General features: G+C 43.4%; 3 protein-coding genes across 3 annotated transcripts; 1 reads left to right on the top strand and 2 right to left on the bottom strand.

The window, feature by feature from the left end:
• Positions 1-92: 92 nt before the first annotated feature.
• On the top strand, positions 93-8712 carry ednrbb (endothelin receptor type Bb). The gene is given in 9 exon segments (XM_068746464.1): positions 93-275; positions 6381-6692; positions 6776-6888; positions 7075-7279; positions 7546-7686; positions 7765-7898; positions 7980-8088; positions 8565-8663; positions 8665-8712. Coding segments are annotated over 9 exon segments (1344 nt in total).
• A 6959-nt stretch (positions 8713-15671) lies between these two features.
• Positions 15672-18496, bottom strand: cnmd (chondromodulin). The gene is made up of 7 exons (XM_068746463.1): positions 18425-18496; positions 18149-18283; positions 17497-17637; positions 17266-17379; positions 16975-17128; positions 16426-16613; positions 15672-15899 (listed from the first exon to the last, which is right to left on the bottom strand). The coding sequence occupies exons 1-7, from the start codon at positions 18494-18496 to the stop codon at positions 15672-15674; spliced, it is 1032 nt and encodes a 343-aa protein (XP_068602564.1).
• A 1401-nt stretch (positions 18497-19897) lies between these two features.
• On the bottom strand, positions 19898-24307 carry si:ch211-199f5.1 (protocadherin-8). The gene is made up of 5 exons (XM_068746461.1): positions 24296-24307; positions 21055-23406; positions 20782-20963; positions 20313-20319; positions 19898-20230 (listed from the first exon to the last, which is right to left on the bottom strand). Exons 1-5 carry the CDS (start codon positions 24305-24307, stop codon positions 19898-19900), a joined length of 2886 nt encoding a protein of 961 aa, XP_068602562.1.
• Between the last annotated feature and the right edge of the window lie 2034 nt (positions 24308-26341).

The raw sequence follows: 26341 nt of genomic DNA, 5'->3' as shown, positions 1-26341 counted from the left end.
TGACTAAATGTCACACTGAGCTGTTATATTGCTTATAAGGTTCCGATAATCGTGACTGCCTTTATAACCATCCTTGTTGTAAGTCCCAGCACATGGACAAAGTGGTACTGGGAGTACTGGTAAATGCCAGCCTGCCCAGTCACCTGCTGATACTGGTAGCCATCTCCTCACTGGTCACCGGCGGCGCCTTCGGCTGCTGGCAGCGCTCGCAGCAAACAGTCGGCATGTCGGCTGCTCTGATGAAGTTGGCATTTGGAAGCAGTGTTGGCTTCGACGTGCTTCATTAAAAAAAAAAAATCGTATGTCTCATAAATAGACCATCACAAACGTCCAAGTATCCAAACGTTCCACTTAATGAGGTATTCAAAAAGCATATTATTGTCTGGCACTGAAAAAAACAAAAACCCCCGCAGCAGACAGGCACGTTTTGACGCCACACAAACGCAGACTAATTGCATGTTCTGTGAATTAATTCATCTTTTTCTCAGAGGAAAGGACGCAGTTTCAAAGTGGCATTTTCCTCCGCACCTTGTCCAGATTAGCTAAAGACTCTTCGGTTTCTCCTTGGCAGACTTCGGGACTCTGGGGAGTTTCCTGGCTGAGTGAATCCAACGCTTCATTATCTGGGAATATCTCCAGCTCAGATTTCATGTTTTTAGGAGTGCTCTGAGGGAACAAAACAAAGACACTTTATTATTTATTAAAATCTTTGAGGTCTTGTAACTTGTGCTTCGTGAATAAATCAAAACCATGTCTCTGGATACCATGTCATATCATTGTTCATGAGATCAAATGCTGTCAAGAGTAAAATTCAGTGTTTCTTCATAAAGCTAGCTCCATGAAAGACGCACAAAGGCCTCGTATAGCATACGCTAATTGCATCTATTCACCATCTGTCCGTGGGATCTCTAAGTGCATGCATTTCAAACGTTAGTTTCAGGAAATATAAAGGGCCAGCGGCGTTCAGAGGAACGCTTCATCCTCTTAGTTTGGTACCAAAAGGTTTGACTTTGTCAAGGTGAGCAAAGAGTTCGACAGGATACCTCATGGTGGATCTGGAGTCGTGGACCGTTCTCTGGGCATTTCCCCCCTTCTTAGTATGTTAAATGTAAAGTTTTAGAGCTGCAAATAGTGTGTGTGACATTCTCTACTTGCTACAATACAAGGTCAGTGAGTTATTGTGTGTTACAGGTGGAGGAAGGACGCGAGTTTCACTCTTCCTCATCTTTTTGCTTCTGTAGCTTCACACTTTTTTCCCGTTACATGAAGTTGTTTAAGTGACATTGCATTTTAAGCTCCAACTCATTGTTTCATACATCCACAGAGTATATTTCATGTTCCTGTTTTAGCTGCATCTCTGAAGGCTTATTACTGTCACTAAAAACCTTGTGCCTGGGTTATATAATCCAACACACAATAAAGCAGAAGTAAATTTGACTTGAAAAGAAGGTAAGAGAAAACGGGGAAAGATGTTTTCACGCTGGGATTTCCAAATGTCTCAAATGCAAGTTTTCTCCATCAGCCATGTTCCCACGTTCAACGGCTGTGCGACTTCAATAATTTAAAGCCCTGTCACTAATTAACAGACTTCTGCTGGGCCATAGTGTGCAGATAACGTGAATAAATCATCACAGTTACCTAGTTATAGCAGAAAAATACTGTTGCTCCAAGTAAACTGGAAACGTATTGGGCTGAATATTAGATCTTCCTGAACCGTGATCTTCTTTTGGTACACAGCAGGAATAGGCCCATTTTAAAAGCTTAAAAGCTCCATACCATGAGAGGTTCTAGTTTGCTGTCCTCGCCCACTGCTTGGCGAGCAGTCCCTCATTGTTTCCAGTCATTGTGGCGAGATAAGACCATCAGCAGCTGGCTGTGGCTTCAGATGTACCATTATAACTAACATACTAGTATTTAAAAAAAAATATGAAATGATTATCTGCATACAGTATACTAGAATGCCTCTTTGAAATGAATTTAATGAGCATGCCAACGGTCAGTAAGGAGCTCCAGGCGCGATCACTTCATTGGGACGCTGTTGAGGCTGCGTTCTATGTCCAAGCAGCTTCTGCACCGGATGGCTTATTTCCCAGGAGGATAACTTTGTCCAAGGATCATTAGCACTGTGCAAACGCTTTATCAAAGGGAACAGATGTGTACGCTTTCCCTAAATACTATGACCTTGTCCTTGATCTTCCACTTTGTGCGCTGCTTAAAAGGATACAGAACCTGTGCCGTCTCGGCATTTTCCTCCGTTGGAGAAACATTCCATTACTTTTAATACATTTAATACATCTATTGCAAATTATTTAAGAAACAAAAGGCCATATGGGAGAAATCCGATATGTATTTTCAAGCATACCTTTGGCTTTCGATTTAACATGCCAGTACAGTAGTGAGTTTCATCCATGTTGCATTGAGACTCATCCTTGATGTGAGGAATCTCTTCTGATAATCCGGAGGCTCTATGTTTGGGGTCATTAAAGTCTGAGCAGACAAAGGAGAATATATTTTATCCATAGTTTGTCAGTGATAAACATGAAACACCACATACCTCTTGCATTCGTCCTTTTCATGTCGCTCACCTGTTCACTACCTATAGCAGCTTCATCTCCCCCCCCCCCCAATCAATCAGAGCAGTTATTTCTAATTATTTTGTTCCTGATTTCTTGTGGGGGGTAAACAAGCCGTTGTGTGTGTGAATGACTGCCAGCTGGAGTCAAACGGAGACGGATGGACATTGTGTTTGGATTGAACTTCTCAAACTTATAGCCTATCGAAAACACGGACTCACAATTACCTCTCCACCTCTGATATTATAGCCGCCACACATCGGTATTACAGTTGTGAAAATGAAAATCCATCTGTTATTTCCAGACACGAGTAATTATGGAAGGGAATCGAAACCCGGTTCTTGTTGAGGAGCAGTTCCCCGTTTTTCAATTCCTTGGGATCATTTGCCGTTTTTGCCGCCGATTCCCTTCTAGATTCTATTGGGTGTGAATGTCACCTCTACGCGACCTTCACTCCGCAGGCAGCCGCGGGAGACGTGGCGCCTAGGCAACACAAACAGGCCAAAGTTTGTCTTTATATCACAAAAAAAGGATGACAGCAGTGCAACCTGCAATACTTGCAAAGTGGATATAACATCGAAGGGAGGGAACACTAATGATATGTAAAAGTATTTGCTCACACAGCATGTGATAACTGAGCAAATGTCGCGTTTATGATCAGCTCCGGAGAGAATATCGACCCAGCAGCACATCTTCAGCACATCCGCTACTGCAGATATCTAACTGACACATGTTAGCACTACAAAAATCATTCTGAAGTAAGATGGAAAGCAAAGTTGATATTAATCAAACTGTTTGTTCTGTTTTTTTCCATCAATAAGAGAATCGCTAACAAACCGAATCGGTAAACGGAATCGAGAATGTAATTGGAATCGTAGAAATCAATTCTCATCTCTACTAGAGATATAGAGATGCAGCAGAAAGAGAACGCTGCCATCCCAGCATAAGATGTGAATAACCTTAATTGATGGTTATCTGTAAACTTCGTATAATCCAGTTGTTGATGCTGTATAGTCTAAGAATGATTCTTGCAAGTAACAGAGGGTTTTACAATCTGTGTGTTTCAGACAATAAAGCTTTTGTAGAGGCAACTTTGGGATTTAAGAGTTTTCTTTAATCGAAGTGAAATTAAAATTACTTTCACAGTAAAATATGTCCATAGAAACACATTAAAAGTACCAAAACTTAAAGCACTCATTATGCAGAATGGACTACTTCTCATTATATATATATTACATAATTGGATTTCGATGCTGATATTGGCATTACTCTGTGATTGTGTTACAGCTAATAAGGTTCAGCCTTACTTTACCTCGTAGCCAGCAAGCTCATTATAAATCCTGCTGGGTGCTTTAATCTGGTTCTCAATTTCATTCTGACATGCAAACCTTGAGAAACAGCTCATTAAAAAAAATGGTCCAGGTTGAGTTTAGTAAAATAAAGGTATGTGCCCCTCTAGAACAGATCTGAGCCCCCGTCGGTGAGCCTAACTAAAAGTAGATATTGACTTATTTCCTTCCACCAGAGATCATTATCACTTCACCCGACTGCATTTAACACCCCCTCTCCATGAGCAGACGACCTGTAAGGGAGTCTGGGTCCGTGTCCCCCTCGCCGCCTCCACCTGCACCAACTGCTCAGCCCTCATTTCCCTTTCAACTGCTCAACAGAGGAATCATTGGGAAATATAACAGAGGTCTAAGTCATGAAAGGCAAAGAGGAGGCAGGAACAACCGACCCCTTTGCACCTGCACTGATGACAGTGAAGCTTCTGCTCCACCCCCCTCCCGATCCAAAGCAACGGGCCTTCCATCCAGCACAGATACCTCCTTGAACCTTCAGAGCGGAGATGATACAAGGGTTTCAGCTATGCTACATTCATTGAGTAACCTCAGGAAATACATCTGATACATCTAAAAGTATCCGGTTAGCAGATTTGTTATCTTTCAGATTAATGTTTCTCGTCATCGACTTCTTTCACCTTGTAGTTTCTGACTTTATCAGTCTGACATTTGGTGTTGGGTTGATCCCACGCGGTGCCCTTCATCACGAAGAGCTGCAAGGCTTGTTGCCTCAGAGTCTGACCATTCTAACTGAACATTTTCTGGTTCTGGTTATTATGCGACGAGTATTTTGCTGCTGAATCGTTTATACATACCTTCAACCATCTGCGTATATGACTGAACTCTGCCCTAGCATCCTCGTACACAGAATACTGCATTCCCGTTGCTGCTGCGGTAATGGTGGTTCCACACAAAAATAAGATAACACTGTCAGTATTCATTTAGATTATTGTGTTATATTTTTTCTAGCCTTTTATTCACTTTGGCCAGCTAGACTGGAAAATGTTATTATAAAAACTATAAAAGAACAGCTTAGGGCAAATAGAATGAATCACCAAATGATCTAAGGTCAGTTTATAGCATGGAAATATGGATAAAACAAAATAAAGAAAGAAAATGGGAATTCTTTGGGGATTTTAATATTACAGCCTTTCTCTTATTAGCTGCTGAAATTTCCTGGCTCTCTATTCGGGGGAACAATGTGGTAATAATGCAGAGATAGCTGCAGCCTGGCTGTGAAAATGACATGCTTCTTTCCACATCCAACTCACACTCATTTCTTGAAGAACCGCATCAGCACATGGTTTCCCAAGGTCATTTGCTGACAGTGAAGCAGAGATTTCATTGTTGAAAGAGAAGAGGAGTAGGAGTAGTAGGAGCCGTCTGTTGTAATATTAACAATGGGATTTTTCTGGTCCCCGTGTCATGTGCTCCTCCAGGCTGTCTGGGTTGTCAAAAAGAGATGCACCTTCTCCAGGACTCTCAGGAGAGGCAGCAGGATGGAGACTGGCTCGTGTTATAAGGAACGTGATGTGTTAGGTGGAGAAAACTCTCAAGAGGGCTTATATTTCACAATTACATTTATCTTGTTTTTTTTTTATTGTTCGAGTGCTGCAGTTTTTCACCATGCTATTATTCAGCGTCCCTGTTCCCCAAAGATTTTGCTTATTTGCGTTAAATATAGAAATTCTGTGGCTGTAAGAAATAAATGTATCTCCATTTAACATAGGAATTTTGCTACATTTAGGTTTTAAGTGGACATTTTATGACAAAAAGATAGCAGCCAGCTTTAGTGAGGGTAAACAGCGCCAACATTACGTGTCTGTTGAAGCCTATAAAATGATGTCACTCTGTGATAACAGACAATACAACCCAGCAGCATCCTTTCATGGAGGATGATGCATAAAGTAATTACTGTCACTACTGACAGATCGATGAGCAACGCGTTCAACAATGTCTTAGTCCATAAGAGCCTGATTTGACTCTGCTCAGGCACAGTAACAAAGTCGCAGCAGAATAGGACTTTGTTCCTCTTGCATCCTTTTTGTATTGCAGAGACTAAAAGCCATGCAGCGTATGTTCATCTAAAGGTAAGTATAAGTCACTTTATTATATTATATCAGTGCTGTTTGTTTATTGCTGCCTTTTGAGCCATAAATACAATTAATCCAACTCCTTGTCCAAAATGCTTTGCTGCAAATCTCAAGGCTGAGATGCTGCGCTAATTATTTTCACTCTCATTTTCACTCCAGTGCCGGCAAAAGCATTTCAGAGCCGTTTGAGGAAATCATCAACAATGTGGGCCGTGGCTTTCATTCTTTGTTTGGGTAACATTCTCAACAGAAGCCAGGCCAGTGATCAGAATTCACAACCATTTGCTGTAAATGAGCTTTCGGGAACAGCCGCCGCTGGACTTTTAATACGTGAAAAGCAGACATCCAACGGCTCAATTCATCCCCCCCAGACGGCAGGGCCAAGAACACCTTGCCCTCCTATGTGCCTGGAGTCGGCCATAATCAGAGATGCATTCAAATACGTCAATACTGTGGTCTCTGTTGTTGTTTTTGTTTTTGGAATTGTGGGGAATTCAGCCTTGCTGAAAATAATATATGGAAACAAATGCATGAGAAGTGGACCGAGCATTCTCATTGCAAGTCTCGCTTTGGGCGATCTCATCCACATCATGGTCGGCGTTCCTGTCAACGCGTACAGGGTGAGTTACCCCGCCCATGCTGTGCAGCCAGAACGAGACGCCGCTGCAACACATCCTCTCTCTGTGTCGTTTATACCTTCAGTCTCACCTTGAATCGATTCCCTTTGTTTCTTCCCTGCTGACATTATCCTTTGTTTTTGTTTCAGCTTATAGCAGAAGATTGGCCATTTGGTGTCATCCTGTGCAAACTTGTCCCCTTCATCCAGAAGACCTCTGTTGGAATTACCGCGCTGAGCTTATGCGCTTTGAGTGTTGACAGGTACGATGATAAGCGGCGGTGTTCTTTGGCTTACAAGGAAACACTGCTTGTTGGCTACTATCTGTGTGTCATCAAGCAGGCAGATTTGTTTTGTATAAGCCCTTGAAATGCTCTTAACTGAAAAATGCATCATTTCTGCAGAAAAAAAATCACCCGAGCCACGATATTTGTCATTGATTTGAGCAGATACGGAGCCGTAGTGTCCTGGAATCGAATCAAAGGCATCGTGATTTCAGCGTGGACTGCAATCGAAATAACGCTAATATGGGTTATTTCTATCCTGCTGGCTGTGCCTGAAGTTGTCGGCTTTGATACGATAACAATGGACTATAGAGACAAGCATCTGAGGATGTGTTTGCTTCATCCCTATCAAAACACGCAGTTCATGCAGGTAATGCAACAGGGTAACACAAACAGGATCAACATGTGCTTAGATTGGATTCCCTTCTGAATCCGTTCAGCAGTACGTGCTGCGAGGAGATAACATTAATAATCTATTCTCTCTTCTGCTCTATTATTTCTCCTGATTTCACCTGAAATATGCTCAAAGTATTCATTCGATTTCTTTGTAAACTTATATGTTAGAGTTATGGTTTCATGCATGTTGCAGCCGTGGGACATCATGTCTGATTGATCCCATCATTTTTTAATCAACAGTTTTATAAATCAGCGAAGGACTGGTGGCTCTTTGGCTTCTACTTTTGCATGCCGCTGGCTTGGACCGCCGTTTTCTACACGCGGATGACCAGACAAATGCTGAAGAGCACCGACAACGCATCGAGTGACCAAACCAAGCAGGTTACTAGATGCAGCTGTGATTTTTGCATTTCATTTTTGCACATTTCTCATTCTGATGATCACAGCTTTCCTTTTAAGAGACGAGAAGTTGAAAACACGACCTTCTGCCTGGTGGCTGTGTTTGCACTTTGTTGGTTTCCTCTGTACCTGAGCAGAATCCTAAAATTAACCACATATGACGAGAAAGATCCCAATAGGTGTCAGCTCCTGACGTAAGCATGAATAATTCATCACCATTTTTTCTTTTTTAAGTGTGAGGTCCTCTAATAGCTGTTGATTATTCTATTTTACAGCATCTTTCTAGTCTTGGACTATTTTGGCATCAACATGGCATCACTTAACTCTTGCATCAACCCGATTGCCCTGCACATAGTCAGCAAGAGATTTAATCTACATTTCAGGGTAAATATGCCACCGTACTAGGCTACTATTTGAATTCAGACAAATCTGGCAGAGGTGAAAGTAGATCATCGGATAACCGATGATATATCATCAAGGACGTATGAAGTCATGTCTCTGAACTGTCCAGACAGGAGCCGAGGGGCTGATGAGTAGTGAAAACATCATATCTTTGCAATCTGTAAGGATTTTGTTTTCAGTGAATTAAACTTAGGTTTTATCAGGAAGAAGAAAATGCAGCTTCAAGTCAGCTTTCAAGGGACAATATTTTATGAGCCTTCATGCATTACTTGCACAGGATACATCTAACACATTCTTTGATGTATTTGGCTGTCATGATTTTTTTTTTTTAACTCTCTACAGCACACAAAGAATTACTATTCCTCAGAAATAACGCTCCCAACTATGTGCCACTGTGAAGCTGACTGTGAATGTGTGTTCTCCTTTGACCCGGCGTCTTTGTGCGTGCGGCCCTCCAGGCGTGCCTGTGCAGCTGGTGCCTGCCTCTGCGAGCTGATGCCCGCAACGGCGTGCAGTCTGTTTTGAAGTCCAGAATGCAGGATCACGCCGTAGAGCACGAACTGCAACATCAAAGCTCGTAAACAGACTTCCACACCTCCACCTTAGCGGGAGAGAACGCCTCACTGGGAGCGAATCTCGTCAAGAATTGTGAGACGCTCTTGCGAGAGTTCTTTGTTTTACCGGCCTATCAAAGCAGCTGTGTTGATATCTCAGCAACCTTGAAACACCACCCTATTAATAATACCTTGTGAATAATGTCTTTTGTGCTGCTGTCATCTGTTGAACATCTGCTGGGGCATGTGCAACCTGGAGTCAGACTGTTTGCCCCTGGGGCTGGACTCGCTCCCGACCATTACATCAGACCTCACCTCGTATCTCTCCTGTATCGTGCATCACAGTCGTCAACATCTTCGTTTGGGACACAATGTTTAAGATGGCTCCCATCAACAGAAATCTTGTCACAGCTTACCGCCTGCATGGATATAATTTTGATTCTGCTTCCAGATTCTGGAGGGACGCCGCCGTAGGAACAGGAATTAGATCTATTAGTTCACGGGATGAGCTGCATCATTAGTGCACAAACGTGTGCGTTCATCGTTGTTCGGATTCCCAAACACGGCGGGCATAAGAGATTACAGCATTCGTCTCATTCTCAAACCTTGAAAAACACATCAAATCTGCGCCACAAGTAGATTCTGTCTCTGCTGCCGAATGGCTGATTGATGGTGCCCTATTTCTAATGCATTGTTAAATGTGTAATGCGTGGAGACACTTTATGAAAGACCTGAGAGTGGCGAAGAAGGAAAATGAAAATGACAGAATGAGGTCAGGAGGAGGAGGATGGGGGGGTAGAGATGAGCACCTGATAGGTCTTCCTGTCACAGGACAAGGCAAGCACAAAACAGAGCGCAGCTTCATCAGCTGAACCTGTACCAGTCTGCTAAACCGTCCTGATGCCGTGCGCCGGAAAAACTTTACCTTGTCTGAGTAAAGAGTGAAAACCTTTTTGTTTGTTTTAATAAAAGCATGAAAACACCTGGGATTTCTGTGATGCTCCCGACACAGTTTCATTATAATGTGAATCATTAATGTAATTAATAAATAAATGAAACTTTCATAACACAGTCCTTTACATTGTTTTGTTTTGTAAACTCTACTTTTAAATAAATCGTAAATAATTGGAGCCATTCACTCGAGTTAAAGAATTAGATGTAATAATAATTTAAATTAAATCACATAAACCGGTAAGCATGCGTTTGTTGCTTTGATACTGTATCTCCCGGCTCTTCATATGCGAAGCTCCAAGAAATGCTGCCTCTTGCCACATCAAACCAGCAGACATCTTTATGCACCTGATCGATTATCTTTGCTTCACTCGACATGTAATCGCTGAGGAGCAGCGACAATCAGGTTTACCAATGTCACCATGTCAGAATAGGAAGCATCAAGGTAATCCTTTTAGATTTAAGTGTATGTAAATATAATACAGCGTAGTCCCCAGAAATAAAGAGCTCCCATAATATCTCACCTTTAAACTGCCGTGAGATGACAAGTTGGAGCGATCCGACTGAAAATGTGTTTTTAACGGATCATTCTGCTTTGTTTGCCTGTTGCCAGGATCACTCCAGATCTGCTCCACACATATTCATCAATCTCAATGGGGGGGACACAAGCCAGGGAAGAACATGCTAAATGTCGGATCTGGTTTAAATAGGCGGATCCTGGAGGTTTTTTTTTTTTTCATCATTTCATTATCGTGTCACTCGACAAAGATACTTTATTTAAACATTGCATGAACGGGCAGTTTGATAGTTTTCGTAAATTACCTGCTTGATGGATGACCAAGGCACACAGTGGGCACAGTCCCGAAGAAGGAGCCACTGGACTTTGGAGTAGAGCTGGATAAAATGATTGATTTTGTTTCGCTTTCTATAATGTTGTCAGAACCCAGAGGACGATGCGTGTCTTGACTGTCGAGCTCTGCGGACACACTGCGTGTGCTCCTTTCTAGTTTGGGATTAGAGACGTCAAAGACGTGTTTCAGGAGATCAGAGCGATTGTACGTCTCTTAGACATGCGGTTTGCTCTGCTATGCGTCCTCTTGTCTTTGAGTCTCTGGGGCTTTGACTGTGACATGCAGCTATGTTGGGCAAGTTATGGGAGTTTAATATATTCATTTTAGATGAAGCCGTTCTGTGCTGCTTTTGATTTAGCGAGACACTGTCCATGAAAAATCTTCAAAATGTCCATATTTTATTATATTGTGCTATCTCTTCTTGTTTTGTGCTTGACTCTTTAATTGGTTCCACGTCACATTTTTATGTCACCTTTGTTCATTTGAGTTCTTATTCACATGTTAGAATGACGATACAATTGTTTTTAATAATATTCAAGGTTCATGTGCTCCAGTTTCAGAGTCTTCTGTCAAGTCAGTTTGTGCCAGATGCTGTCAAATGTTTGATTCGCCTTCATTAATGAATCTTTTAGGAGACGATCAGTGAACGGTGCAGAGCAGTCACGTCTTAACAGTAAAAGCTCACAGCTGCCGGGTGACGGGGACTCAGGTATCCAGAGGAGGGTGACGTCAGAGTCAGCATCAGCCAGAGAGTGGCTCTCTGAGACCTTTAGTAATCTCTGTTCACACAAGGCTCAGATAGGGCTCCCTGCGGAGCCACCCAGACTCCCCAGACTGTTGATTTAATTAAACAGTGTGAAATTAATTAATCAGCAGAGTGGCAGGTAAAGGGACTCCTCGCAGGAGCTGCTCACACAACCAGGACAAGCCTTTCATGTGCACTGACAGCTATTAAGTTGCTGTATGTTTTAATATATCATTTTCATACAGAGATGCTGAAATTCTGGGAGTGTTAAAAGCCTGGCGTGGAAAGAGAGAGAAGAGCGAGAGAGTCATGCATATTATCAAAATACCAGCTCCCGGAAATCAAAGTGTAAACCTGTGTTTGATCTGTTCTATCAATTAATTAAAATTTCCAGTTCTGTATAATAATATGCTGCAAATTAGATGGAAATGAGATAAAATATTCATTTAGTTATCTGGGGAATCAGCCTGGAGGGTTTTTCAGTCTTCAGTCTGGCTCAAAATGCCGGCCATATGGCAATTATGTACAGTAGTGTTACAGGAGGATTGGTCTGATGCCTACTGGCAGAGAGGAGCCTGTCTGTGACAAACTGCTGCTCGGATCTGATGCGAGTGGAGGAAGATAATGAGGCCGTTGTAAGCCTTAAGTATAGAGCCTGCCCCCGGGGTGGCGTATCGGGGGGCTCAGGCTCCCTCATTGTTGCACGTGCTGCTGAGGATTTAAAACACATTTACTTTATTCTCATAAACTTTGCCAGTGCTTCCCACAACTCTTTGGACAACTTCTGCTTTCATGCAGCAAGCCTCTTGACATTGCTTTGTGGCATAGCTTTTTTTTTTTGGTACAGTTTGTACCAGTGAAGTTTTGATTTGATTCTGCTTTGAGCTATCTATAGCACTTTTTAAGCGCCCCACCGGAGGATGTGTACGTTCTGTGGTACATCCTGGTGGTGACTGAAGCTTTTGACAAATGCCACATTCAGATAGAGACTCTTTTCATATTGAGCCCATTGGCATGTTTTTCTAATATCACTCACAGAGCTGAAGAAAATGATGACACGGCTGAGGTTGTATAATCTGTGTCACTGCCTATCAAATGTCTTCTCGGCGAGCCCACACTTGCTGTTTTATGAAGGTAATTATCCACCTCCTGTGAGGTACCCTTGACATCATCTGCAGGTCGGATGCCTTCACTGCACTTATTTGTCAAATGTACAGTTTGTCCCTGGGAACACGATGCTGCAGTTCCCATCACTGTGTCCAATTTAGACCCGTACAGTACTACAGGATTTCCATTTGAGTGCAGACAATGCAAGCAAGTGCAATACACCGAAATAAATACAAATAAAATCCCTGCAGTGTGTGTGTGTGTGCAAAGTAGCAAGAACAATTGCTGCAATGTTTCATGACAGAAAGTGTAACTTAGTATTTCAGGTAGCCCAATAGACATATTTACAGTTTTAACTTAATGATGTAAACAAGATGGACTTCCCTTACAATACAAGCAAGCATTTAATTAGCAGCCCATCGGGGGCTAGCATACTAAATAGGAGGGTGTGTGTGTTTGTGTCTCTCTGTGTGTGTGTGAAACAGAGAGAGAGAGAGAGAGAGAGAGAGAGAGAGTCTTGTTGGTATTTCAGCCAATGGCAGCGAAACTTCTGAGACAAATGCAAATAGCAGGCAGACCCAGACAACCGGGCAGAGCTGCAAGTGGTCACTCAACCATGGGATTAAAAAGCATTTACCCTCTCTCTCTCTCTCTCTCTCTCGCTCACACACACACACACACACCACTTTATTATCTAGCTATGTTATTTTCTGACCATTCGGGGGAATAAAAAAGACAAATGCGTATCGCTTGGATTGGTATTGCGTGTGCAAAACTGTGGGTTACAGGTTTTTTCACAGTGGCAGCATTTATAAGGGTATTGCAATGCTATCGTGTGGAAAAACATAATGAGCCAATCTAAAAGGATTTCTGTGTTCTGGTTGAGGTGCAAAATGGACTGTCACTCCTGTTCATTTCATTCCTGTCTGGATTTAATGGAAAACATGTAATCAAATGTGGGACATGTTTACCGGAGCGCTTCGCTTCACACTTCTGATGCCTCTTGGGCAACGGCAGGCGCATTTATGACGGGCCATTGATGTATTTATACGGAGCTCTCTTGAGAGTGTTAGCTCGATTAGCACAAATACATGCCGCAAAATAAATTAGCAGCTAAGGTATCCCAAGTGTATTGTGAGTGTTGGTGCCCGGGGGATGTTGATGGAAAAGCTTTTGATTCTGTGGCCACCAGAATGCTGCGTCTGGCTGCGCTTATTTTGATGGGTGATGATGAAAGCACAGGTGGATGTGAGGAAAGCTCCCCCACCGCTGGCTGCTGCAGACTCGTTTGCTGCGGTTTCCTTTTAGCTCAGGCATGGCAGTCTGCAGTCTGGCTGCTGGGCTCAGTGGGTCAGCGCTCACAAAGCTCTGCTTATTCCCGGGCCTGCCGGGCTCCCAGGGTAAGCTTGGCTCCAGAGGGGGAGACAAACAAAAAGGCACCACTGTCTCACTCGCTGAATATGCTCGCCAACACATTTGTCTTTTCTACTCAATGGGGTTACATTTCTCTTCTCAGGAGAGGAATGGAAATACGAAACACATTTTATTTTTTATTTTTTTTAGAAACGAAGCCTCAGGATAACAAAACTATTGTTGTTCTGAGCCATGTATTTTTCCCTCTGTTTAAATGGCATTTTGAGTTGTTGCTTGTGGTGATGTGTTTTAGTCTTTTTTCATCTTTCGTCGAGCTGAGAGCTCTCCATCTTGTGCTGCTGTATCAACATATTCCGAGTGAAACCCAAGGAATCTGCCACCAGCAACCAGCACGTAACGAGTCATATTTACATTTCAGCTGCAGCGTCAAACTTTAGAGGTTATGCAGAACCCTGGAAAGAGTTCTGCAACTAAGGTGCTAACAGCCATGGAATTAATTCATAATTTCAACTCTTGCATCATGCGCTTGTGATTTCTAAATATGAAATATCGTGCAGGATACTCTTACAGCTGCTGACTTTCACTGTTGTGCTGCAATCTGCAGTCCAAGTATAACTCCATTATTGAGGGGACTTTAAAATGGGAGCTGTGTGACACACAGCGGGATGATTTAGTTTAATGACCATGGCAGTGACAGTGCTGTGATGGAAATTGGACTCCCCCTGCAAATTTACATCACTTGAGGGTACTTGGGGCTCTTTTAGCGGCTGCACTCCAGAGCACAAGCCATCAGGAGGTCCTGGATATGTCATGCTTGTCACCTTCCTTTAAGTGCATCTGCAGACGTGGGAGAGGGATTAATATTATATCGCCTACGGAAGCACAGAGGCCGTCTTATCAGCACTGCAGATGTGATAAGCACCTCCACCCCCATGAAAACCAGGAAAGATCTCCAAGCAAAGAGACAAGCATCTCTTTGTGTTGTTTTCTGACACGTCTTCAGAGTTTCAAACGCGGCTTCAGTAGCAGATATGGTGTGATTTCACATCTGTTGTAATTGGATGTGCTTGGATCACCCTCTGTGAAATCGCCTTGATCGCAACATGATTCCTTTCAATTATTTAGAAAGTTGGCATATGGTTTTGCAGATAGTAATCTGATTTCTTTTGATTTTCAGATAGTCAGAATAGCCTACACCTAAAGATGGGAGGACAGCTATCTAAAGGAAAAATCTTATTTGGTGAAGCTTCCATATTCCTCTCTTTCCATAGAAGATAATATGCATTTTTTTCTCTTTTTTTTAAATGTAATAATGAAATTCACGTCTTTGGGAATATTTCCCATCATCGCTAAGATGCCGAGCTCACATTAGTTCACATCAATGCACATGTCAGTGTGCACAAATTGCATTGCCCTCAAACGGAGTCTGAGCTGTGAATGAAAGTTATGGCAACTGCTGCTGTCACTTTGGTTTTATCAAGAGAACACCCAGTGGAACCATGGAAACAGGATGTGACACACGCACCCACCCACACACACACACACACACACACACACACACAATAAATACATCAAAGCCAGCATATACAGTGATTGCAATTTAATAAAGCCAGTTCAATTAGAGCAGCTACATAACCTGCTGATCCTTTGGATTCAATCCCATATCTTACATTTAACACAGTACAGTGCATTTAGCCTTCTTATGCCATGATGCGATAATGAATATGCTCATTTGTTGGTCTGTTGCTGTAAATAGGAATAACATTTATGCCTTACAGTGTTACTTTATGTAATGAAGTAGTGTGTGCATGCAAATAGAAACATATGTCTGAAAGTAAGATATTTTCTCTGGATTCATCATAGTTTGTAGAACAGATAATGATTCATCACGATCTGGGTTTCATGCCAGCAAAGTAAATAGCTGCATGCATATCAAAATGTGGAAACCTTTTGATTTTACTGAAAAGAAAAAGCTGCATTTTCTTATGCAACTCCTAAAATGCGTGCCACCCACCAGCGACAAGGCATAATGACCCGGCAAGCTACCTGGCATCCTCTGTAGTTGTAGGGCCAAGGCCAGTATCCTTGCAGGGGTTGGCATATTCTCTGACAGTGAGTGTAGCTGCGTTCGCACTCTGCACAGCAGATTCCCTGGTGGTCTAACATGGTGTCAAAGATCATGGCGCCTCTTCCTCCAGCCCCTTTGCTGCGCTGCAGTTTTGAAATAATGTTAATATTATAATGTGGATCTAAATTTATACTCATTTGCAATTAAGATTGTTTTCATAAACCTCTCATACTCTTATGCCCACAGTTCACTCAGGCAAAGTGAATTTTTATAACCGATTTTTTCGCTTTAGTTCACGAGTTCATCAACTCGGAATGGCAGTTGTTACCCCCCCGTGACCTGCTATAATAGCAGCTAATATGACACCCACTCAGCGGTAGGAGCAGTGCATGCCCAGAGCTGACAGGTGGATTCCATCCAGTGTAACACATTTCCACAGAATGCACTGCTATTTCTGTAAGAACACATTTTTAACAAGGCCGGTGTCTTGAGGATTCTGTTATGCAGTCATTTGTAAAAGTGTTGACAAACAGAGAAACTTAAATTCATAAAGTTACCTTGAGGGTTGCTTCAGGGCTCGGTATATGCCTCTTGATTGTTAATCAAAGGTTCACCATCCCGGCAGGCTTAATTATCATAAACAGCATTCCTGATTATGGTAATACTCACATGATAAGGATTTTCAGGATTGTACGCTGACCCCTCTGCGGACCTCAGCCCCTCGTCTTCCTCCTTGATGCTGGAGGTGTCATCTGCTGTGTGATTCACCGGCTCGCTGTCCCCAGCAGCTGGCTCAATCTCCTCCATGTTAAACTGCCGATTGGATTGTGGTACATCTCTCTTTCTCCTCTCCCCATCTGTTACAGAAGCCACGAGAGGCAAGAGTATTGGGTCAACATCCACAAGATGCCTTACATGTCCTCAGAGCTGAATCCTACATCGTCAGAGCTGTCCCAGACGTCCTGAATTATTAAATTGGCAGCAGTGATTTCAAGCGCTCGTGCATATTTCAAGATCATTCTCTCTTGATACAAGACCAGAGATGTTTTTTTGGTGTGTGACTGTAAATGGATCCTGTGTTTCTGCTGTTTCTACAACTTCTCAGAATAACCTATGAAATAATAAAACGGGGGGGGGGGGGGGGGGGGGGCTACCGGCCAGTCGTTGATGTTTAGGGACTGCATTAATGACAACTGACAGGAGACTAACAAGTGAAACCTTTATGGTGAACAGGTTGGAGCCAGAAAATGGGAAGATCTCTACACAGGTCGAGGATTTTGTGGCTCAGAAAACTGGTGTCTTTTAGCGGCCGCGCTGCAGAGACCCATTTGAGGACTTCCTCGTCAAACCTCACTGGAATGACTTCATCAGTCTGGTGAGAAAGACACATCATTTCATTGAATTACCAAGACGGAATAACAAATTATGATGATTTAAACCCAGTAGAGGAGCCTCTGCAATTTATTTCCCCAATGTTCAAAGCTCTGCGTGAAAAAAGTGTGCGTATACCAGGTCCAGCATCAGCAGCTCTTTGTTGTGAGCTCCCATGTGAGGAAGGTTGGCTTTGATTTGGGATTTTATGTAGCACTTGTCTCCTCCAAAGAAGCGGATTCCAGTTATTCCCTGCACCAAATCACAGAGATGCCATGTTTACACTCGCAGCTTTGCTACTTTGCTCAGCACACAGAAAGTCTCGGCTGAACTACCTCAGGAAGAGAGAACAAGGACAAACTCACTCACAATTTGAAAGTCACGAATCTGCACGGCTTCTTCAGTTCCACTCCCAGCTTCAAGTCGCTCCAGGTTGTTGTCAGAATCAATTTCCACAGAGCCCTCTGTCACCTCCCCATTGATGTTCACACGGTAACGAACATTATAAACCTGGCAGCAAAATGTTAGAATGACTGATTAGTCAACTTATGTAAATCACACTGTTGCAAGCTCAATAGAAGAGAGGGAAACAGTCTTCCGCTGCACAGTAATTGTTGCTGTTGCTTCTCTTTCAGAAATCTAGTGTAGTTTAAGCACACTGAGTAAAGAGCAAAGCGCCACAGGAGATTGTTTCGCAGACCTTGAAAGTAATATTTGCCCCACAGTTGAGCTTAATAAGGCACAAATAAGCAATTTATATGTAGTAGTTTGTATGTGTTGGATATCGAATTAAGAATGCAATTTCGTTTTTGTTGTTACTGAAAAGGAATCGCTGTTTTTATTTTTTTTCCCATAAATATTGCTGGTGGTGATCTCAAGAAAGAACAATGACGTTTTAATTCTGAGAAGGTTTTTGCACTCCGTTCTGTTTTCCTCCTCAGGACTCGTTGGCTTTGCCTGAGCTGTCGGTCGTTGATGGGCCACTCCAATAACTGCAGCATAATCCTCAGCCGACACTTACATTTTTATCGCTGACTTTCTGCAGGTACAGAGCAGCCATAGATGCACACAACATCATCACTGCAGCAACAATGAGAGCCACAGCTCCAAGTCTCAGGAGACGGCTGCCTGCGGTAGAGGTCGGCCTGCATTGTTCCTGCACACATTTCAGAAGGCACAAAGAAAGACGAGCGGCATGAAGGAGCAGTCTTATGAAGCGCTTGCAGAGTCTATGATTGCATTTATACATCATGGATGCCATTGTATATCTAATCAAAAGCTTATAAGGCCGTCTTACCACAGATGTGCAGTGCTCAATAAAGAGTGATCCACGAGTGGCATTTTGGACTCTTTCCTCCGTCTCTTTCATAATGTCCTCTATTAGTCCTCAGCTAATACTGCATGCCCCTCTGTGGAGAATCAGGTTATACCCCAGGAGACTTTCTGACATTTCAGTGTCAATGACGCACAGTTGCTATAAATTATTTAAGCCAAATTCTTCGTCTTAATGTTACTTGAAGGTCCAGGTTGCCTGAAGCGAGGTGGCCATCCTGTGGCACTAAAAGAAATCAAGAGATTTGAAGCAGCTGTGAGCTGCTGCTGCTGCTGACAGTGATGAAGCGGTTGGCTGAAAAACGGAAAAGTGAACTTCCAGGCAGATTTAGAGGGAAAACGTATTGCATTTAAGTCCACTGTGCCTTCAGAGCATATATTTACCTACCTTTTATACATAGCTGTCAATTACCGGTACATGCAATTAATTTAGCATGACTGCTGTAGATTTAATGCTGCTCTTTGTTAGGTGTCAGCGGGAATGGACTGTTTGCTTGCGAGGTTCTCAGACAGCACAAAGCCACACACAGTCTCTTACACAAGCAAACATCCCTTTGGTCTAATTAAGATTTTCCTGATTCAACAATAGCAGAAAGTTCGTTTAGTGCTCGCAGTTAATCATTATTGCGCTCGAAAGGGGGAAAAATAAGAAAAGAAAGCAATTCAAATTCGCTTCACTGCTGTTGCTTGGAAACAGATTGAACCGCATATTATGGTTAATTGGTAAGCGGGAATGCAATCAGAAAAGGTGAAGGGATTAGTTGACCTTTGAAAAAAAATCTGTAATTGTGAGGACATTTGATCAACAATGCATTATTTGCATGCAAATTGAGGCGGTGCAGTAAACTCAATTGTATGCTATAAAAGAATATGACACTGGCTTATGCTTGCTGTCAATTCGGCTGTGATCTCCGAGGATCATATTTTATTTATGGAAGCTTATAAGCCTTTAAGTCAAATTAAATCTATTCAGTTGGATAATTGGGGTTATTCTGAGTATTTTTGTAGGACAAAGATTTGCACTTCTTCTATGTCCCGACATTTTTTTTTTTAACTGTTGTTGAACAACAAATCAATTTAGCTTTTAACCATTTATTCGTGTAACAATGTGACAAAAAAAATCTACCACAAACATGGTAATCTTTCATATAGTTTTTACACAGCAGGAAGTTTCCACTCAGCCTCGATGTCCATAGGTCATGCCCCTTATAGAGTAACACATGCTCTTGAAAATGTGTATTAAAATTGTTCTTTACATCAAATCATTATGAAAAATATAATATTAATGTACAAAATCTTGCATATTACACATGATACATTGAACAGTCATATATGAGCCCAAAGACACAACGTACTACAAAACACAGCAACAATTCAACGAAGGATCAAAGTACTGTACAGTTTATAGACAGGAGCGCTCCCGATGGCTTTTGGGTCTTTAAGCGTTTGTGTACTCCGGAATGGATAGCTCATCCGTTTCCTGTATTCTGGCCGGTGTCGCTGGTCCAACAAGAATATAATCAAACTCCTGGTGCTGAACCTTTTCATACACACTTTGCAGCGCATTGCTTTTGGGTGTGTGAGCCGGGTAGGGGTTGTCTTTCCTGGTGTCCCGAGGAAGGGACGCTGTCTTGGAGAACGTCGCCAGGTGCGGCGCACAGGCCATGCTCGTGTTGGGCCTTGTAGCCGATGGGCTCCAGCAGCGGTCCGAGTGTCCCAACACTTTGCACTCGCTGGTACATGCCCAGAGACCTGTGGGAAAGCAGCGGTGCTGTCAGGATGAAAGAGGAACACATTTGCTGGCTCACCAGGATGGCGGCGTTTGATGCCGAGTGAAGTGCAGGAGATCAGACGTTTAGACTTTTACACGTGAGCAGAGAAGTGTTTCATCATTTTACAGTTTATGGTTTTTATTCATACTCGTTTATCTTTTTGTGACATTATTTAATATTACTCTTTTTATCATCTTATCCATTTTGTTGTTGTTGTTTTCGTCACTAAATGGTGTTGAACAGTCCTTATATACCTTTTTACTCATTTTGCTTCATCACTGCTTTGATTTTCAGTAAATGGAAATGAATTCAGATTTGAAATGCAGTTTGGCTTCATTGGATTCATCATAATCTGTTCAGTGTATTAGAATCGATGTGTTTGTCACCAAGCACAGTCTGCATTGTATACATCTTAGATGAATGCATAAACTGCATTACAAGACACTGCCCTGATGGGTTTCACCTTCACATCCTCTCATTTGACTCCCGTCCCCTCAGGATTTCTGTCTAATAATGATTTCTGAGACACTCACTGTTGGTTGGTGGAGACTCTTTCTTGTGCACATCCCCACTGATGTCAGAATCGCTGTCATTGAAGTCGCTGTCCCCCTTCCCACTGTCCTTGCCACTGATGTGAGGCTCTCTGGCTGAGATCGTTGTGAATGAATTACCCTTCCATATCGTTATTGGTCTGACTGTTTCTTTCCCGTATCCTGGCAGCGTCGAATAACCCTGCAAGGACACAAACACGTTCGACATGGATTATAAGTCAAGACACGGGAGACAATAAATCTCCAGCAAAAAAGAAAAAGAAAAAGAAAACGTCACTTGCCTTTAGTTTACCCTCCATCGCTCTGCTGTTTGGCTCAAATACGCCTGTTGTCTGTCTGCCATCCTCACAGCCTGTCTCTGTTGTGGTGCCGCTGGGCAGTGCAGGTTTCTCTGGAAATGGATGGGCATCAAACACTTTGCCTTTGTGGTTGGCAATCAATGAATCAATATGACCGCTTTCCACTTTCTCCACATTTGGTATGTCCTCTTTTTCCTCATACCCCGCCTCCCTTGTCTCTTTTCTCCTGCGGTTGCAAATGGTTGTGATGAGAATAATAGCCAGCAGGAGGAGAGAGCAGCTCCCTGCCAGGACAATTATGATGGCTATGGACATGTCCCACTCAAAAAGCTCCTCGCTGCCATTTTGAGCCAAAGACGGCATGGTGGGGAGACCTCCTTCTATGAAGCTCAGGTGTATAACGGCTGTGGAGGTAAGCGCAGGGGATCCACTGTCACTGACTGACACTGTGACTTTGACATTGTCTGTGACATCATACATCAGCTGTCGGCTCACGTGCATCTTCCCCGTGTCTTTGTTGATGGAGAAGCCCAGGTGCCCCCCCTCTGTCATTCTGTAGGACAGCTTTGCGTTTATGCCTTCATCAGCATCCGTGGCCTTTATGCGGGTTACCACGAAACCTGCAGGCGCATCTTTGGGCAGGAAAACCTCCGCAGATCCTCTGTAGAGCGCCGGCTCTACGATGGACGGCTGGTTGTCGTTCTGATCGAGGATTTTCAGTCTGATGACAGCTGTGCTCTGCAGCTGTGGTGACCCCCCGTCACTCGCCTGGATGTGTATGTCCAGCTGCTTCATTACTTCATAGTTGAAACTTCTGAGCGCATATATGGAGCCAGACACTGAATTAAGGGACACGAAGGTGTTTAGTGGAGACCCCATGATATGACTGTCCACCAGTCTGTAGGTGATTTTGCCATTATTGCCCTGATCCGCGTCACTGGCCTCCACCGTGGTGATGTAGGACCCGGGGGGGTTGTTCTCCACCACTGAGACCTCACTCACAGCTTTATTAAAGTGGGGGGCGTTGTCGTTGTCATCGCTCAGTCTGATGGTGTACTGGGTGATCTTCCTCAGCGGCGGCGACCCAAAGTCTTCGGCCATGACTGTCAGGTTGTACTCACTGATCCGCTCTCTGTCCAGAGCGGCCGCCGTGACTATCATGTAGCTGTCCTCGTACGCCTGTCGCAGCTTGAAGTGCTCGTGCCCGTACAGCGTGACGTGCACGCGGCTGTTCGCGCCCGAGTCTCTGTCCAGGGTGCTGATCAGTGCCACCAGGCTGTCCTTCTCCGCAGCCTCGCTGATGTGCGCGACGCCCGTCGCGATGGAGGTCATTGGCGTGATGCTGATTTCCGGGGCATTGTCATTCACGTCCGCGACGTGAATGATGATTTTGCACACGGAGGGGGTCGGGTTCGCCCCCAGATCCGTCGCCTGCACGTCCACCTCGTACGTCCTTTTGTCCTCGAAATCCACCGGACTCCTGAGAGTCAGGCGGCCCGATTTATTATCCATTCGGAAAAGTTCGCGTATCTCCTGGGAGACCTGCTTTCCGAAGCCGTAGACGACCTCTCCGTTCAGCCCCTCGTCCGCGTCCGCTGCGTTCAGGTCCAGGATGGCCGTGCCGACTGGCGCGTCCTCTGGCAAAGTGACAGAGAAACTATTCTGGTCAAACACGGGGCTGTTGTCGTTAAAGTCGGTGACTTTAACGGTGATCCTTGTTGAGCCCGATCTGCGGGGGCTTCCTCCGTCCGCGGCGACCAGATTCACGGTATATGACGCCTGCGTCTCCCGGTCCAGCTCCTTCATTAGCACTAATTCCGCATATTTAACCCCGTCTGCTCGCTGGAGCACATCAATTGTGAAATGACTGTTGACTGAAATTTGGTAGCTTTGGATGTAGTTTGACCCGACGTCTGCGTCCGCAGCTGGGTCCAAAGGGATCCGGGACGCCACCGCTGCGTTCTCTGAGATCTCCACCACAGATTCCTTGTGCGGGAACTCCGGGGAATTGTCATTGATGTCCTTTATTTCCACCTCAACGTGGATCAATTTGTAGCGGTCTTTGGAGAAATTAACCACGTCAAAAGTAACGAGGCACTGTGGAGTGTGTCTGCAGAGTCTCTCCCTGTCGATTCTTTCCCCCACGGCGAGTTCTCCGTCGCTTTCTCTCACCCTGATGAATGAATCATTGAATTGTTTCATCATCCTGAAACTGGTCCTGGAAGAATGAGGCTGAGTCAAGGACATGTCCTTGGCAAGGTTTCCGATCACTGTACCTGGTGCGCCTTCCTCGTTGGTCTGGTATCGGATAGTATTTCCCTCGGACTGAGCCACAGTAGTAAATAAAAACTGATGGATTGAGAATATAAAAATCCACCGGTGCCAATAAATAATACATTTTCCCCGTGTCATCTTCGGGATGCGTTTCCCCTCGGTAAGCAGCCTCATTGTGAGCTGGACGGATGAGAGCAGTTCACCTCCGGACTGAGCTCTCCATTTAACTCCCGCTTTAATGAACTGAAGTGACTGGAAGTGAAAGTTACTCACTCCTTGCGCGCAGCCAGTCAGACGCGCTTGTTGCCTCGCCTTCAACACATCAGCTCAAAATTCTGCAGCGGCGGGGGTTTATACAGCTCCTCATGCTAATGAGACCAAGTGTGACCAATCCCTTGCGTTAGAATTAAAAATACAGCCTTATGGGAAAAAAAAAGAAGAAGCCGTAAGCCTCTTTTACAAAATTGAAAAAGAAGAAGAAAGGTATGGCATTGCTTGAAGATAGTCCCTGCACTGTTTATCGACTTATTGCAGCCAATTTATTTTGCAAAAGGCTATTCTCCTTCTTTTGATGTTTACTTTATTGTCTATTAAGCGTGCCTGAGTATGAGCATAGGTACACTGTAAAACTTTTTATTGTAAATTCCAATTATCTGGCTGCAAGTTTACCTGCAAATTAGTTTCTGTTTAGCAGTTTTCCGTAGGCCTACAACATATTAATTGAAATGCATATGTATTTCATTACCAAATTAATTTCAATGTGCAGCACAATTCTGATCAGTTCTCTCTATACATTTACTTGCCGTTTGAATCTACAGTAAATACAGTATCCTGCATTTAGTAAGAATTAAAGAATGACAAATGGTCGCTGCATCGTCCTTCGTCTTATCAGTCTTATCTGACTGACCACACAATGCACTTTACACAATCCAACATTCACCTGTTCACCCATGACTAGGCACCACCTGCTCTTCGGGAATATCCAGAGGGGGGGATGACCAGCAGAGGTCATGGATCGAACCACCACCCTTCCAGGGAGTGGATGTTTGCACCACCTCCTGAGCCACAGATGCCCCTAAACGGCTACACTACCACTCATAGCTACACTTTCAGAGCTCTTTCAAATCACGCACCATTGCTTTTGAGAATATTTGAGAATATTTACCCGCTATTCACCCTTTATTGTGTCAAATTTGACCAATTTAAGTTTTCTAAAAATTTTCATGTGTTTGTCACAAGATTCTATTATTGCTAACTGGTGTACACACTTGCTGTTCCCTGTCAAAATGACCGGTCATTAGGAATGTCCCTTTTTAGCTTCCATGGTAACGCCCCAGGAACATTTCCCAGTGTAATTGTTTACCCTCTGCTTTCTTGAGGACTTGTTAACGGTTCATTCTGTTGCAGCACAACAAGCTTAAAGAAATGAGCTCGGGTCAGGGAGGCCAGAAATAGCTGCAAATTTGTAACCTGTCATGATCATACCGCAACTGGAGCAGAAAGAAATGAAACAGAAATTTAGGCGGTAAATATATTGTAAATATATTGTTATGGATTTGTATTTTATTTTCATGGAGTGGAGATTTTTGAACAAATATACACGCAGGTGGAGAGACGTACAGGATGGCCCAACGTGACTTCTTAGAGGGCCTATTAGATTTACAACCTTAGCAATAAATGTTTTGGTTCACCTTCCCATGATGCTCTACTGTTTACTTTTCAGTTTACCATGCATTCTAGTTGTTCATGCTGTAATCATGTATTGTTTCTCCTATTGACATTGCTGTTTACGGCATCTTCAAAGTGTGACTTTACCAGGGCAGAAATATTTTCAATTGCTCTGTAAATGTGCAACTAAGTTTTTCAGCTTAAGTCTGTGTGTACGTTCATTGGAACCATGGGGTCTGGTACAAGGGTGCAATGGTTTGCTCCAATAAGTGGGTTCTGGGTTTGAATCTCTCTGGGTCCTCCTTCCACATGCAACATAGAGGTTTTGGTGACTCTAAATTGCCAGATTATGTGATATTAAGCGCCTTCCTGCATGTCAGCACCGTGACGAATTGGCGACCTGTCCGGGGTGTGCCCCACTTCTCCACAAATGGGAACTGGGATGGGCTTCAGTCCTCCCTCTTGCATAGCTTGGTGTTTTTAGGGCAGTTGGTTTTGAAAGCAACCGCTCTGAAGCAAATTCTAACAGTTTTGAATTTCAAATTTCATGTGATTAAACTAAGACTCGGCGCGGTGTTAAAAGGATGTGGTATTTACTGTTGCAGCACGTACTCTGTAATTGGAACTACTATATATAGCCATGCATGCACAGTATTTAATACAAGAGTGGCGCTGAACTTCCAGTGGATGGAAATTGTAAGACTATAAGGTACGATGATATTTAAGAGAATACTGTCCTGCCAACATTCTGGAAGGGACAAATAACCTGGCTGGTCTGCACAAAGTCTCCCCCAGCATGTGTGGGTTGAATTAGAGGTCTCGTCCCCAGACATCAGGCGCTGACCCCAGTGATACTCGTGTGGCTCAGAAGGAGCACAAAATCATGTGGAAATCTTCCCCGGCAGGAAAGGCCGTGGTAAATATAGCAGAACCAGCATCAATATCTTTACAATTTTCTGTTTGTACCTTTAAGTGTTTAAGTATGGCCCAAAATTATGCCACCTTTATCTACAGCCTTAAAACCTGACTGCAGAATTGAGCTGACTGCCGTGCATGCTCCTGTTTCATCCTATTTAGCAGCATTGGCACATAAATATCTTTATGTCTGTACTAATGCCCAGTTTATCTGAAAGGCGAGTGTCACTAATAGATTGAATTTAAGCAGGAATACATAAAAGAAATCTTGAGCATTCACTGTTTGGATTGCGTTTCTATCTACTATGTGTGTAAGTCCGTTCTTTCTTCTAATATGCTCAGTCCAACCTCGACTGCAGCTTGTTAATTTAATGGTTTGGATATTTTTTTCCAGTGTAATTAT

This window comes from Brachionichthys hirsutus, chromosome 12 (assembly GCF_040956055.1).
Source record: "Brachionichthys hirsutus isolate HB-005 chromosome 12, CSIRO-AGI_Bhir_v1, whole genome shotgun sequence".
In the NCBI taxonomy this organism is placed as follows: Eukaryota; Metazoa; Chordata; class Actinopteri; order Lophiiformes; family Brachionichthyidae; genus Brachionichthys; species Brachionichthys hirsutus.
Note: the sequence above shows the minus strand (reverse complement) of the source record. Positions and strands in the feature narration are given on the sequence as shown.

Bases quoted from the DNA above. Each gene is read 5' to 3' on its own strand.
- cnmd (XM_068746463.1), bottom strand. From the start codon at position 18,496: ATGAAAGAGACGGAGGAAAGAGTCCAAAATGCCACTCGTGGATCACTC. The intron at 17,129-17,265 runs GTATACGCACAC...CTTTCTCACCAG, and splicing joins AGCTGCTGATGCTGGACCTG to ACTGATGAAGTCATTCCAGT. The intron at 15,900-16,425 runs GTGAGTATTACC...TCAAAACTGCAG, and splicing joins ATCCTGAAAATCCTTATCAT to CGCAGCAAAGGGGCTGGAGG.
- si:ch211-199f5.1 (XM_068746461.1), bottom strand. The intron at 20,964-21,054 runs GTTTTCTTTTTC...GTGTCCTTGCAG, and splicing joins GTAAACTAAAGGCAAGTGAC to GGTTATTCGACGCTGCCAGG.